Source organism: Podarcis muralis, chromosome Z (assembly GCF_964188315.1).
Source record: "Podarcis muralis chromosome Z, rPodMur119.hap1.1, whole genome shotgun sequence".
NCBI lineage: Eukaryota > Metazoa > Chordata > Lepidosauria > Squamata > Lacertidae > Podarcis > Podarcis muralis.
This window is the reverse complement of record NC_135673.1, coordinates 29,072,098-29,087,037: the sequence shown is the minus strand read 5'-3', so window position 1 is coordinate 29,087,037 and position 14,940 is coordinate 29,072,098. Positions and strand designations below refer to the sequence as shown.

At 44.2% G+C, this 14,940-nt stretch overlaps 1 protein-coding gene across 1 annotated transcript in view; it reads right to left on the bottom strand.

Annotated features, from left to right (window-relative positions):
• Nucleotides 1–635: 635 nt before the first annotated feature.
• The window catches only part of LOC114589450 (sodium/hydrogen exchanger 2-like), a 32,835-nt gene continuing 18,530 nt past the window's right edge, over nucleotides 636–14,940 (bottom strand). The window contains exons 8-12 of the mRNA XM_028715811.2: nucleotides 13,487–13,651; nucleotides 11,161–11,272; nucleotides 10,190–10,324; nucleotides 1,879–1,951; nucleotides 636–1,328 (exon numbers count right to left, since the gene is read on the bottom strand). Of these exons, the coding sequence (XP_028571644.2) occupies nucleotides 1,189–1,328; nucleotides 1,879–1,951; nucleotides 10,190–10,324; nucleotides 11,161–11,272; nucleotides 13,487–13,651 (625 nt within the window). The 3' untranslated portion in view covers nucleotides 636–1,188. The remainder of the gene's footprint in view (nucleotides 1,329–1,878; nucleotides 1,952–10,189; nucleotides 10,325–11,160; nucleotides 11,273–13,486; nucleotides 13,652–14,940) is intronic.

Below are 14,940 nucleotides of genomic sequence, written 5' to 3'. Positions count from 1 at the left end.
GAGGCCCACTGAACTCAACAGAAGGTACTTCCAAGTAGACGTGCACAGGGTTGCAACACAGAGCACTTTTGTGGCAGGAAACCCACCCACCTACCCCCCGCTTCTGAAAGTGTGTTGTTCTGAAAGGGTTGTGCCACACAGTTTCTTTTTCCTGAATGTACTGTCTCAAGCAATCACTGTAAAATTCACTCATGTTGTATGACTGGTAAAGGTTGGTAAACAAAAAAATAAATAGCCTGTTGAAATTAGCCAGGAGTCTTTGCTGTAGTTTTTGGGGAGGTGCCTGCTAAAATCTTTTATCTTTCTGCAAGGCTACTCAGACATGTAAAATTGGTGTCTATCTTAATCTGTAATCTTAAAGGTAAAGGTAAAGGGGACCCCTGACATTAGGTCCAGTCGTGGCCGACTCTGGGATTGCGACGCTCATCTCGCTTTACTGGCCAAGGGAGCCGGCGTACAGCTTCTGGGTTATGTGGCCAGCATGACTAAGCCGCTTCTGGCGAACCAGAGCAGTGCCGTTTACCTTCCCGCCGGAGTGGTACCTATTTATCTACTTGCACTTTGACGTGCTTTCAAACTGCTAGGTTGACAGGAGCAGGAACCAAGCAACGGGAGCTCACCCCGTCACAGGAATTCGAACCGCCAACCTTCTGATCGGCAAGTCCTAGGCTCTGTGGTTTAACCCACAGTGCCACCCGCGTCCCTAATCTGTAATCTTAAATGTTGTTAAATAAAATAAATGATCATATGGATTCTTTTTAAGATTTCTGAGAATTCCTCATGAAACTGGATACGTTTGAACATGCTTCTTTTATTTTATGGAGCTCCCTTGCATTTGAGACAGGCCCCATCTCTGTTGAGCTTCCAGGACCTCCTGAAAACTTTTTTTTATTCCAGCAGGCATCTTAACTGATTTTATAGCTTTAGCTGATCCCCGCCTCCCACCAATGTATTGCACTCTTTGTACATTGCATAGAGATGACTGTAATTAAGCAGTATATACATTGCCTAAATAAAATTAATTAAATAAATACAGTGTTTAACATAATCACAAACCAGTTCCAATGTACTGAAAGAGGAAATGTGATAACACAGGAGTGCATTTCAAGCACTTTCTATTGTTTTCTACAAAGTCAGGAAAAGAATACAGGTACAAAAGGAGTGCAGGGGGGAAGCCAAGACATGGTGTTACTTCTCCTCTGAAATTGGCCTTTTCCCAGTTTCTTCGTCATTAACCCAGCGGGTTGTACTTGGCTGCAGAGGTATAATAAAACCAACTGACTTTGATCTGTTAGATTTCACACTCGGAGCTTTTCTAGAATGCCTGGCTGTAGGAAAGAAGGAAAGATATGTGCCTGATTAGAAACATTACTACTACTACTACTACTACTACTACTACTACTACTACTTAATGCCAAAGTAGGCTTCTAAGTAGTAGTACAAAACCATTACACAGGTATAAAAACCTGTTGCAATTATACTGTTATTAGTCAAAGGAGGGAAAACAACATCAAAACACCATTGCATTGCCAAACTCACACACCAGCATCTGAACATAAGAACCTGAGAAGGGCCTGCTGGATCAAGAAGGTAGATCTAGCTCACACAGCCTCCAACAAGATGCCTTTGGGAAACCCACAAGTAAGACCCAAGCAACAACAGCACTCTTCCCACCTGAAGTTTCCAGCAACTGCCCTTTTTCATTTTCAGCAAGAACGATTTTCCTGTCACTTACCAAAAAGCATCTGGTGGCTAGGAGAAGGGTCGGGGTCAGCATCAAGGCCTATCAATGAATCTGAAATCTTCTCACTCAGAAAACATGTGGAACTCAAATTGGACCAGTGTTGGGATAATTAGGCTCAGAGTTTTCCAACTTACCAGTAAGGGACCTGCACAACTTGGGTTTGGGGTTAGTCCCATCAGCCCCTTCTGATGAATAAGAATCATCTTTCTGCAATGAAGAAAGAACATAATTCACAGTCTGATCCTTTAACCATTTAGAAATAATAGACCCAAAATTATTGGAGCTGAACATTGGAAAACACATTCAAAGTTTAAGAGAATAGGCTGAATATAGGGATGGATAAGCTCATCCTGTGTTAGGGGACTCCATTTCCCACCAGTCCCAACCGGTGTGACCAATAATAAGAGATGGTGGGAGTGTAGTTCGGCAACATCTGAAGGGCCACAGGTTCCATATCCCCAGTGTTATATGCTTAAATGGGTCTGTTGTGCATCTACCTATACAGTTTCATGCCTTCCTGTTAACCATACCCCACAGAAGACTCCAAGGGAACGTGCCAGCAATATGAAAGAACACATATTTGCATACCCATCAACATTTCTCCAATGAAAATAGGGACATCCTATTCCACCACCACCACCATCATCATCATCATATACCACCCATGAAACATTAAAAAAAAATCCTATACAGGGCTGCCTTCAGATGTCTTCTAAAGGTTGTATAATTACTTATCTCCTTGGCTTGGGGGTCTCACAACTCCATACCCTCCACATTTCTCTGATGAAAATAGGGATGTCTGAAGGAAAAGCAGGACATTCTGGGATCAAATCAGAAACCAGGATGGTTTCTGTAAATCCAGGACTGTCCCTGGAAAATAGGGGTCCTTGGAAAGTCTGTATTTGCATAAAGAAACCCCTTTTAAAAAATCCAAACACCTTTTAATTGAAATGTACGCTGGGGACTTACTGTTGCAGGCTTTAAAACATTGTTTTTTATTGCTTGTTTTATATGCTTTATGTGTATATTGTTTTATTCTGCTGATATTGCTTTTCCTGGTGATGTTAAAACTCTTCTAGATGTATTAAATGTGTGTGTACCCCAGGGAAGTCACTTTGGTGCTGTTAACACAGCAGTTTGACGTCACCCCCAGAGGCATACTCTGTTGTCTCTCGAGACAGATGGGTGTCCACAACAATAAATTTACCATTATTAATTTCAATGCAACACACACACACTGTCTCAGGCGTGAGCCTGTTGTTCCTATGAAGGCTGGCACCTCACACATTTTAGAACTCTAGAAAATCACCTCAGTCACTGAACCTGCATTGGACCAAAAGCCAATGTGCAGAGGGATACCTAGGTAAAGGTAAAGGTACCCCTGCCCGTACGGGCCAGTCTTGACAGACTCTAGGGTTGTGCGCCCATCTCACTCTATAGGCCAGGGGTCAGCACTGTCCGAAGACACTTCCGTGTCACGTGGCCAGCCTGACAAGCTGCATCTGGCGAGCCAGCGCAGCACACGGAACGCCGTTTACCTTCCTGCTTGTAAGCGGTCCCTATTTATCTACTTGCAACCAGGGGTGCTTTCGAACTGCTAGGTTGGCAGGCGCTGGGACCGAACAACGGGAGCGCACCCCGCCGCGGGGATTCGAACCGCCGACCTTTCGATCGGCAAGCCCTAGGCACTGAGGCTTTTACCCACAGCGCCACCCGCGTCCCTAGAGAGGGATACCTAGGAGTTAGCAAAACCAGCCCCTGCTGGAGACACAGGCCAAGGGGGACACACACAAAAATCAGCTATCAGACTAGGCAGTGTATGGCAAAAATTTGTGGCAACGAACCGCTGCTGTTGTGGCAAGATCAAACATGACACAAAGGTGATGGGGGGCGGGGAGGTAATGCCAATACAGCTTCTTGCCAAGGGTGCAAGGGATCCTAGGTATGCCTCTGCCAATGTGTCAGGCATGACAACATGGGTACATCATCCAAACACTTTGCCCCATTCGGAATCTTAGCAGAGGTATGCACTGAAGTTCCAGTGTGTTTCCAAAGGCAGTCCCATAAACAGCAAAATACAGTAGCCAAATCCGTCCATGGCTGGAAGTAAGGTTACACATGGATGGCTTTGGCTGAGATTCCAGCTTCCGATAGGTTGGGGAGCTTGATTATCTATGGCAAGGATGGGGAACCTGTGTCCCTCCATAGGGCTGATGGGAGCAAAGTCCAAGAAACATCTGGAGGCCCCTTCCAACTCCAGTATTCTACATTTGCCTGAAGATTACCATTAAGTTGGATCATACAAACAGCCATCTGTTACTCTCCCACCCAGCCTGTTTCCATTTATTTTCCTTTTTCGCCAAGATAAGAAAAAGACATCTAAAAATACACAAGACCCACAGTTTACGAGGAGTGATGTTTACAGATCATACATTTTTTAAGGTGATGCACTAAAACCAATCTACCTTGGACACAGTTGTCCAACCTAATCTGGAAAGCAGCAGATTTGCCAATCCACACAAAATCGAACAGAAACTTGGCCTGTCTTTGCAGAGGTGTTCCTTGGCTCTGTGACGAGAAGCCAGTGGAGGGCTTGCTAGTCGAGAGACTCGTGCAAATGAGTGCCATGTCCTTTTGCTAAAGCACTAATCTGCATTCCTCAAGAACTATTGTTCCCACATTGAAAGCCTGAATATGCCTGCTATGTTTCTAAAGCAGAGTGTAAGCCTCTGATGGACGTGTGATCTGGCAGCTAGGCCCCAGAGTAAGGGCTGCCAAATAAGCCTGGATACTTCCCAATTCATTTTTTTTCCATGTTGCTTTTGTTTCTTTTCACTTGTAAGAAGGGACCCTGTGCTCTTTGCCCATTGTTTTTCAATGTCTCTGCAATTGTAATAACAATAGGATTCATGGTTGTACAGAAGTTGAATGACTCCTGAGAAGGTCATCCAAATGAGGTCCCAAAAGGACTTTTATGGAGATACAATTGCAAAAAATAAAACACACGCAAGGCACCATGCAGGGCATAAGCCTTCCAAATCCTATTTTGATTGTTTCTGAGCAGCGCACTCTGTGTATGTGTGTGCGTGTGTCTCTTCAAGCTGAAAAGGTCATCAAGGGTAGAAAGGATGTTCAAGAATTGGTCATTCTCCCCCTTATTTCTTTAAGCTCCAGTTTGGGGAGGGACCATAGCTCAGTGGTAGAGCACATGTTTTGCATGCAAAAGGTGCTATGTTCAATCCCCAGCATCTCCTAGCAGGACTGTGAGAGATCCCTGCCCAAAACTTTGGAGAGTCACTACAAGTCGGCATAGACAATACAAAGCTAGAGGGCCACTGGTGGGACCCAAAAAAGCAGCTTCATATATTCAGTGTAGATCTACTGAGAAACAGCCATAGCTCAGTGATAGAACCATTGCTGTGCACACAAGTTCCATCCCTGGCATCTGCAAGCAGAGCTGAAACCCTACAGAGTTGACAGTACTAGATGGACCAGTAGTCTGATTTAGTGTAAGGGGACCTTCCTATGCCTCTGTGTTTTCAATGGGCAAAATAATCAAACCTGAAGTTTATGGTGAAATGTATTTTATTTGTTGGATTTTTATTTATTTTTTTAAAAAAGCAACTGGTTTGCAGTGTTGGAGATTTCTAGCATTTGGATTCATTTGATGCAGTTTGACATAGTTAATGGCCTGCAAACGATTTGCTTGGTTATGTGATTCTTTTTAAAAACAACAACAACGCACACATTACTCCACTATATCATCCTTATCTTCAAGCTCTGTGGCAAAGGAAACAGGGACATTCCAGAATCAAATCAGAAGCAGGGATTGCTTTCATAATTCCGGGACTGTCCCTGGAAAATCGGGATACTTGGAGGATATGTACTTGGGTTCCACACACCACCCCTGCTTCTTCTTCCTAGATACCTTTTTATGTCCTTCAGCAAACCCTGGAGTTCCCACAATCTGATGCCTCCCTTTTGTTCATGGACCCTGCCATTTTGTTAACCTAAGCAGAAGCCGTCTCCTCTGAATATCAGAAATAGGATATCAAATAAACCTGTCCTATGTTATTTGTATGATTTCATTAAATTTGTATGTATAGATGGAATTGGTTTTGTGTGATGGTAATAGTTTTAGCAATAAAAAAAATGAATTATTCAACTTAGGACCCAAAAGCAGATATAATGCAGAAGGTGAGTCATTAGATCTTCTGGGCTTTACTGTTGTTGAGGGTTTTCTATAGATATACGGTAATTTAAAGGAGGAGGGAGACTCTGGTGTTGGTCAAAGAAGTGGCACTGGGAGAGAGATTGTTTTCTGTCATTTTCCTGACCTAAAGACCACACAGCTTCTGCAAACTTTCCTGGGGAGGGGGAATAGAGTTACCTAAAAAGGTAAAGGTACCCCTGCCCATACGGGCCAGTCTTGCCAGACTCTAGGGTTGTGCGCCCATCTCACTCAAGAGGCCGGGGGCCAGCGCTGTCCGGAGACACTTCCGGGTCACGTGGCCAGTGTGACATCGCTGCTCTGGCGAGCCAGAGCCGCACACGGAAACGCCGTTTACCTTCCCGCTAGTGAGCGGTCCCTATTTATCTACTTGCACCCAGGAGTGCTTTCGAACTGCTAGGTTGGCAGGCGCTGGGACCGAGCAACGGGAGCGCACCCCGCCGCGGGGATTCAAACCACCGACCTTTCGATCGGCAAGCCCTAGGCGCTGAGGCTTTTACCCACAGCGCCACCCGCGTCCCTAATAGAGTTACCTATATGGCGCTTAATATATATATTTTTTTCCTAGTAGGAAAAAAAGAAACATGAAGCCTTTGTTCAGTGGTGGAACACCTGCTCTGCATGCAGAAGGTTCAGTCCCTGACATCTCCAGGTAGAGCTGAGAATGGTTCCCTGCCTGAAGCCCTGGAGAGCTACTACCAGTCAGTGTAGACAATACTGAACTAGATGAACCAAGGGTTTAAGGCCTGATATAAGGCTTCCCATAGGCCTTTATTGGTTGTTCTCTGTGCTTTTTTTCTGGGGGGACGCAGGGGTACACGTACCCCTAAATATTTTGTGAATCTTTGTACTTTTGTCCATTTACAGTATTTATTTTTCCCAGTTTGAACTATAAAACGGTGGTTTTTTATTTGAGTCAAAATGAGAGTACCCCTGAAAATTTTTCTAGAAAAAAAGCACTGGTTGTTCTGCAATGCTTCCCAAAGTGAGAACATTATTGTTGTTTGGAAAGGCATTCTTGCACGACAGCACAACCAAAGTGGGACAAAAAATAAATAAATGGAAAATTTGCAGTACAGTCATACCTTGGGTTGAATATGCTTCATGTTGAGCACGTTCAAGTTGCGCTCCACGGCAACCCAGAAGTAACGGAGCGAGTTACTTCTGGGTTTCGCCGCTTGCACATGCGCAGATGCTCAAAATGGCATCATGCGCATGCGCAGAAGTGGCGAAAAGCGACACGTGCGTGCGCAGATGTGCCGTCGCTAGTTATGTTTGCTTCTGGATGCGAACGGGGCTCCAGAACGGATCCCGTTCGCATCCCGAGGTACCAGTGTATAAAAAGTTAACAGTATTTCAGCAAGAAGTTATGAGACTTACACTAAATGGGTACAAAGTGGTCCATGCACCCCACCCCACAACTTTTGCAGGTGAAAACAGTACAGTACTGAAAGCATAACTGCTCCAAGTACATCATGAGCACAAATAATCATGAATGTACTATTTGTGAGTTTGGGGGCAGGGGAGGGTAGACTGCATGCCTGAGACTCTCCTCATTCCTGGATCCAGCAAGGATTAAATTGTTGGAATAGCTGGCCGGCTTCTTGGTAATGACCTAAAGTATGGGTTGATAGGGTAACAAAGGAACTGGCTCTGTGGCTCTGGTCGAATGGGGGGGCCTTCCTCAATTGGTAGGTAAGGTAAAGGTAAAGAGACCCCTGACCATTAGGTCCAGTCATGGCCGACTCTGGGGTTGTGGCGCTCACCTCGCTTTATTGGCTGAGGGAGCTGGCATACAGCTTCCGGATAATTTGGCCAGCATGACTAAGCCGCTTCTGGCGAACCAAAGCAGCGCACGGAAATGCTGTTTCCCTTCCCACCAGAGTGGTACCTATTTATCTACTTGCACTTTGATGTGCTTTTGAATTGCTAGGTTGGCAGGAAACTGGTAGGTAGTTAGAAGGGAAAAGGTGGGAGTTCAAGTGTGTGAGAGAGAGCTGGACTAGAAGCAGAATGCAGACAGAAACCTGAGAGGGAGAGAGATGCTTGATTCCTGTTCTAATTCAAGGCTGTGGCTATGGAAGAACACTCCTTATTGGAGTGTTAATGCTGTGAGCCCCTCCAGCAGGTTACATATATGCTCATTGCATATATGTGTCAATAGGCCATATATCCTTAAAGACACGGTGGTCTCTGCTGTCCCTCATTCCGAGGAAGCCGAACACTGGTTAAATGCCTGGAACCCCTGGAATCTCCCACCACTCAGAGATTGGGGTGGCGTCCAACAGGACAATTTAGAATAAATTTAGAAGACTTGGTGTAACTGGGAGTGGAAGTGACAGAAAGGAGTGCAAGTTCCTTTCAGACTCCGACAGCAAATTCCCAGACTCAAAATGTGCACAGAAGACCCTGTTCTTTACTTCTGCCTGTCTATCTGTCTTTTGAACCTGACTCTGGTGTACAAGGAACACAAGAAGCTGCCTTGTACCGAGTCAGGACATTGGTCCATCTACCTCAGTACTGCCCACACTGACTGGCAGTAGCCCCCCCACACACACACACAATTTCAGAAAGGAGGTCTCTCCCAGCCCAACCTGGAGGTGCTGGAGACTGAATTTCAGACCCCCTGCATGCAAAGCAGATGTTCTACTCCCAAAGCCTTGGTTCTTTCCAATGTCAATCAAGTTTAAGGGGTCCCATAAAATGTAGTAGTTTCACCAAGTCTGTCCACCCTCTTAAGCTTAAGTCCACACACGCACACACATTTTTATAGGTTGGCCAGTCCTTTTAAATTTTTTATATAAAATAAGTATCGTTTCTTTATCTGTTCCGTGTCCATGCACCATTCAGGGCAGCTTACAATAATTTAAAATCACAGTACAGCCAGAAATGACCAAGATAACAACTTCACAATAATTCACGATAAATAATTCACAAACACAAACCAAAATAAGATATTTCATTTCATTCTTCCAACTTTTTTTTTTAAACTACACATGACCCTCCTAACCATTATGTTTAATAGTTCACAATTTACAATTATTTCCCTATGGTTTTCCCAAGATTCTTTCTGTGTGTTTTTCTTCTTCTTGTAAACATAATAATTGTAATGGCTCCATCTTGTGGTGAGAAGAAGACTAGCACCCCATGTGAAACAGGGCCTCGTTGTCACTGAAGAGTTATCATGGAGAGTTAGCCACACTGAAATATTGTGCTACATTCTCCTGAGACCAAATGAATAAACCTGTGTCTGGTTTGTATGACTGCAAACTACTAGTGAGGAGGGGGTGGGAAAAACATAACGGTATAGTCATGTTATGAAAAGTAATATATCCCTGCACATACGAAAGAAGGTGTCAAGGCAAAGGCTTCTAGCCTAGCATTCATCCTTATTTGCCTAAGAGAACATGTTTTTCAGTACTAATTGTGTCAAGCAAATGCCTCATCAGCATGTGAGGTGGTTTGTGCTGGTTTGCCGCAAGGCTCGCACAAGCCACTCTTGGGTTCCTATACCAATAATTAGGAACTACCACCACTTTGTAACTAAGCCAAGTTTTACTGCCTGTGCAATTTTCTGAAGCATATTAATCTGACCTTTTGAGAAGTTTGTAAGTAAACTGTTTTTTTAACGTACCTGAGGTCTTTTCCTATGCTGATGAAAGAGGGAAACTTTGGAAAGAAATCTTTTAAGGGGATGCTTTGGGAGTCACTTTACTTCGCCGCATGTTTTTGTTACTACTATTTTAAATCTCTGCTGGAGAGCTTTATGCCTGTGTCTCTCTGTGGTCCTCAAGAATCTTCCCAGTCTACACAACCTACCCCCAGTCTGCACCCCTCAATGGCCCTTCTCCACGCCCTCCATAAGTGCCTTTGCTAAGCTCAAATGTGTCCCTGAACTGCAACAATGGCTTTTGCTTGCCTGTGTGGAGGACAGAGTACATGCAGAAACCTCTTGACTTTTGCATAGCTGCAATGTACAAAGGTAGGACGAACAATTGCTACTCTAGCTACTTTTGCCTCTGGCGCTGTGCACCACTGCCATGCTGCCCCTGTAAGGTTGTCCATCAGGGCATGTGACCCCCGCCCCCCCCCGCCCCCCGCCATAAGGTCAGGAAACTGAGAACTGTAACTGGAGTAAAAGCTTACTTATCTTGCCCTTAATTTGAATCTGTTTCAATGCTCCACCCACCCCCAGTGCCCACCCTGGCTTGTACCTCTTTGCTCAAGCGGTCCGAGTCACTTCTGTTCATGTGGATCTGCCAGCTCTTGTGTCTGAGGATCAAGATCTCCTTTGCTTGCTCCACTGGTTCTGTTTCTCCAGGCAGAGTATGCCTGTTGTATGCCGGCACCTGGTAATATACAATGCAAGCAAGACATGTTAATTGTTAATGCTTCTTTCTTCTTTACCCAGCGGAGCCGACTCATCTGTCCACTGTAGATTGGATCATTTATTATATGTTATATTTATATCCTGCTTTAGCTCTCCAAGAAGTTCAAGGCATGGCTGTCAGGACCCTTAGGCTATTTTCAGAGACACTTTTCTGCAAGTCACTTCCAAGGGAGGTTCCAAAAGATTCCTGCATTGCAGGGGGTTGGACTAAATGACTCTTGTGGTACCTTCCAGATCTATGATTCTATGCTGGTGCACCACAGTGGACAGCAACTGTGCTTGTGATAGTGGCAGCAGTAGATGCTGGTTCATTAGTGTGAATGGAGCACTCCCCCCAAAACCTTAGTTTGCCCTCTACCAGTCCCCACCTGTCTGCCTTCTTACTTACAACCTCTCCAGGGGGTGGCAACACTGCCTGTGACCCCTTTCTCCTCCTAGGTCTCAGTGTTAACCTTGGAGAACTCAGCAGGGAGGAGGAGAAAACTGGAATTCATTGGATCAGTGGCTCTGGTGCCACCTACTGTTGGCCTCCCTGAATTCTACCCTACCAGTCCCAATGGGCACCAACCACCACTGAGCTGAAGTCAGCAGCAGCAGCTGTGGCGTCATTAGCATATGGCCGCATTATCTGAACCACCATTAAGTTTCTCACAGTACCCTCAAATAATGCAACATTGGGGGGAAATGAATGTCACTTTAAGGCAATTATAGGAAATTAGCATTGGTGACTCAGACAGACCCAGCCACATTTTTGTTTACACAGCTATTGTTATCAACTAAAGAAAAAAAGCTCACGGTTCTCCTTGTTTTGTACAGGTTCCTTTCCAATATCTTCTGGATATCATCCACCACATCTAGATTGAGACTGTCCGAGTCATTGACTGTGGTGGGGTGTTTGTCATTGTTGCTGCAGTGGGCGGGAAAGAGAGAAACAGAATATTATAAAGATGCTTTATATGAGGCAAGAGGGCAACCAGTTACTGACCTTCAAAATGGACATTAAAGCTGGAAGGAGAGAGCGAGTTCTGTTCTACTGCTGCATGATGCTTTGGAGGACACAGAGATAATACTCTTGTCTTTCTGCACATACCCCTTTAAATTACATTTAAAGTGCATCCTTTCCCCCCACAGAATCCTGCGGGAACTACACCATTTATTAAAGTACAGTTCCCAGGGTTCTTTGGGGGAAGTAAAGGGGCCCCTGACCATTAGGTCCAGTCGTGGATGACTCTGGGGTTGCAGCGCTCATCTCGCTGTACTGGCCGAGGGTCAGCTTCCGGGTCGTGTAGCCAGCATGACTAAGCTGCTTCTGGCGAAACCAGAGCAGCGCACAGAAACACTGTTTACCTTCCCGCCGGAGCAGTACCTATTTATCTACTTGCACTTTGACGTGCTTTCGAATTGCTGGGTTGGCAGGAGCAGGGACCGAGCAACGGGAGCTCACCCCGTCGCAGGGATTCAAACCGCCGAACTTCTGATCAGCAAGCCCTAGGCTCTGTGGTTTAGCCTGCATTTAAATGCATGCTGTGTATATGCAGCCTTGCTACTGAAACAGGTTTTCTTTAAACATTGCACAGGAAGGTACTTTATACCAAGTCAGAGTTGTTGAGCACCTGTGAGTCTCCAACTGTAGCTCCTGTGGGTGTGATGCTATGCTTGGAAGTTCTCCTCTGGTGCCCACAAAGCCTCTAGAATTCCTTTCCCCACATCATGAAGTGGTATGTATGGTTGCCTTCTATTCCCTTGAGAAGTACACAGAGCTGAAGGAGGAAGCTGGAAAAGCAACACCCCTTCACAATCCTTCTTCAGCTCTGTGTATTTTTTTCAAAACTCAGGTTACTTCTACTGAAGTGTCCAGAGGTCATGGGGCTCATGACACCTGCTAACAAAATAATAAGCTGCTTGTTCCTTTTAACTGCAGGATTGAACCTTGGCTCATCCGCATACAAGACATATAATCTACATCTAAACTGTGTTCTCTCCCCAACATTTCACACAGAAGGGATGCTTGAGGCATTCGATCTTTCTCAATTTCAACACAAACCAATCTGATTTGTACCTCTGGGACTCATGTGTGGGTTGCAACATAGCTGTCTATTGGCATTTGTACTTTGCCAAACACTGCAGCACAGTTCTCAACTCAAAACACATATCAAAGTACATTTTTTAATGCAGTGTTTTGAGAGAAAAGGCATTTAGAAGTAGGCATTTAAATATGAATTTATCTCCAGAGTTATTTATTTTCAGTCACCCTTTAATGCAGAAACAGGTCATTGGAACATGGGGAGTCAGACCATTGGTCCATCTTGTCTATACTGACTGGCAACAGTTCTCCAGGATTTCAGATAGGAGTTTTTTCCAGGCTTACATGGAGAAACCAGGGGTTGAACTTGGGACCTTCTGAATGCAAAGCAGATGTTCTACCACTGATGTGCAAAGCAGCATGAACTGGAAACAGAGTGATCTTTCTTTCCATCCATCCATACCTCCTTCCCCCAGTACCTGCTTATAACATGCATGCAAGCAAGGATGCAATGTCCACAATCCCAGCTTGAGGAAAGTGCAGAGTAAAAGCCTGGCACACATGAAGATTAAAATACTCTGTATATGGCAACAAGTTGATAGGAAAATGTTCTGGGGTATGGGCAGTGCTCAGAAAGGGACCTCTGCCCTAGACCCTGGAGAGCTGCTGGCAATCCAAGTAGACCAACCTGCAGCCCTTCAGATGTTGCTGACCTCTGGTCAGTCCCAGCCAGTATGGCCAGTGGTCAAAGGTGCCAGGAGCTGTAGTCCAACAACCACTCAGCCCTGAAACTCACTGGGTGGCCTTGGGCCAGTCACCATCTTTTAGCCTAACCTAGCTCACAGGGATGTTGGGAGGATGAAATGGGGAGGAGGAGAACCATGTACACAACCTTGAGATCCTTGGAAGATAAAGGTGGGCTATAAAAGTAATAAATAAAATAAACAAATAAAAATAAGTAGAGGATACTTGGCTAGGTGAGCCCATGATCTGACTCAGGATAAGGCAGGTTGCTACGTCCCTGAGATGGATAAGTTGTTGTTGTTGTTGTTGTTGTTGTTGTTGTTGTTGTTGTTGTTGTTGTTAAAATTGACTTACAGCAATGAGCTATGGGTTGGACCGCAAATGAGCTGCCCTGCTTCAGCTAGCTCAATGGCATGTTTCCTCTCCAGCTTCTCATATAGGAGAACAATGCTCGATTTGGGCTGCACATATTCCCGGAGCAAAAATTTCTGGAGATATTTGCTATTGAAGTATTCCAATCTGTCCAGGGAATTTGGGAAGGAGGGAGGGAGGGGGGGAGAGGAGAGAGAGAGAGAGAGAGAGAGAGAGAGAGAGAATTAAGCTTTATTTCTGTCCATACAATGATCTCAGCAAAGATTACCATGAAGGAATTGGAATTCTAAAATACTTCTGAAAGCCCTGCTCCTGCACTCTTTCTATGCGCACTAACGATGTATGATAATTAAGCATCTGATGCATAGAGACACTATATCAAAATAAGAGAGCAAAACTGATTATAAATAATGAAATAACAGAAGGTTTTAAAATAATGAAAGGGACTAGGCAAGGTTGCACATTGTCACCTCTTCTGTTTATTATGGTGTTAGAATCACTGGCAACTGCAATAAGAAAAGACCCAGAAATAAAAGGAATACTAGTAGGAAGTAAATCTTACAAAATAAAGGCCTTCACGGATGATCTACAGAACTACAGAAAACCCAGCAGAAAGTTTACAAATTTTTTTAGAAAGAATTTATGAATTTGGGAAGGTGGCGGGATTTAAAATAAATATAAATAAAAACAAACTGTTGGCAAAAAATATGTAAGCACCGGTGAAAGAAGAATTGCAAATAATTTTGGGTCTGACAATAGTTAACAAGGTCAAATACTTGAGAATTTGGTTTACAATTAAAAATAGCAATTTATTCAACGATAATTATACAAAGATATGGAAGGAAATTAAAAAGGATTTAGAAATATGGAACAGGCTGAACCTGTCGCTTTGGTGGAGAGTATTCACAGTAAAAATGAATGTACTCCCAAAGATGATGTTCATGTTTCAGATGATCCAGATGATAGGGGGAATAGGAAGCTTCAACACATGGCAGAAAGACATATCAAGGTTTATCTGACAGTTCAAAAAACGTAGAATTAAACACAAATTATGAATAGACAATAAGAACAGAGAGGGATTTGCACTGCCAGATCTGAAACTTTATTATGAATCAGCTTGCTTATGTTGGCTAAAAGAATGGATGACATTGCAGAACTCAGATTTACTAGATTTGGAAGGTTTCGATAATTGCTTTGGGTGGCATGCCTACCTGGGATATGAAAAAGTTAAAACTCATAGAGGCTTCCTGAATCATATCATAAGGAAGCCACTATATAAGGTATGGGAGAAGTATAAAGATTTATTGGAACCAAAAACTCCCTGGTGGCTATCCCCTCTGAAGGCCATTGCAGTGAAAAGGGAAAAAATGGAAATAAACTGGACCACATACAAAGACCTATTAGAAGAAGAAGATAACCAATTGAAAATGAAAAAA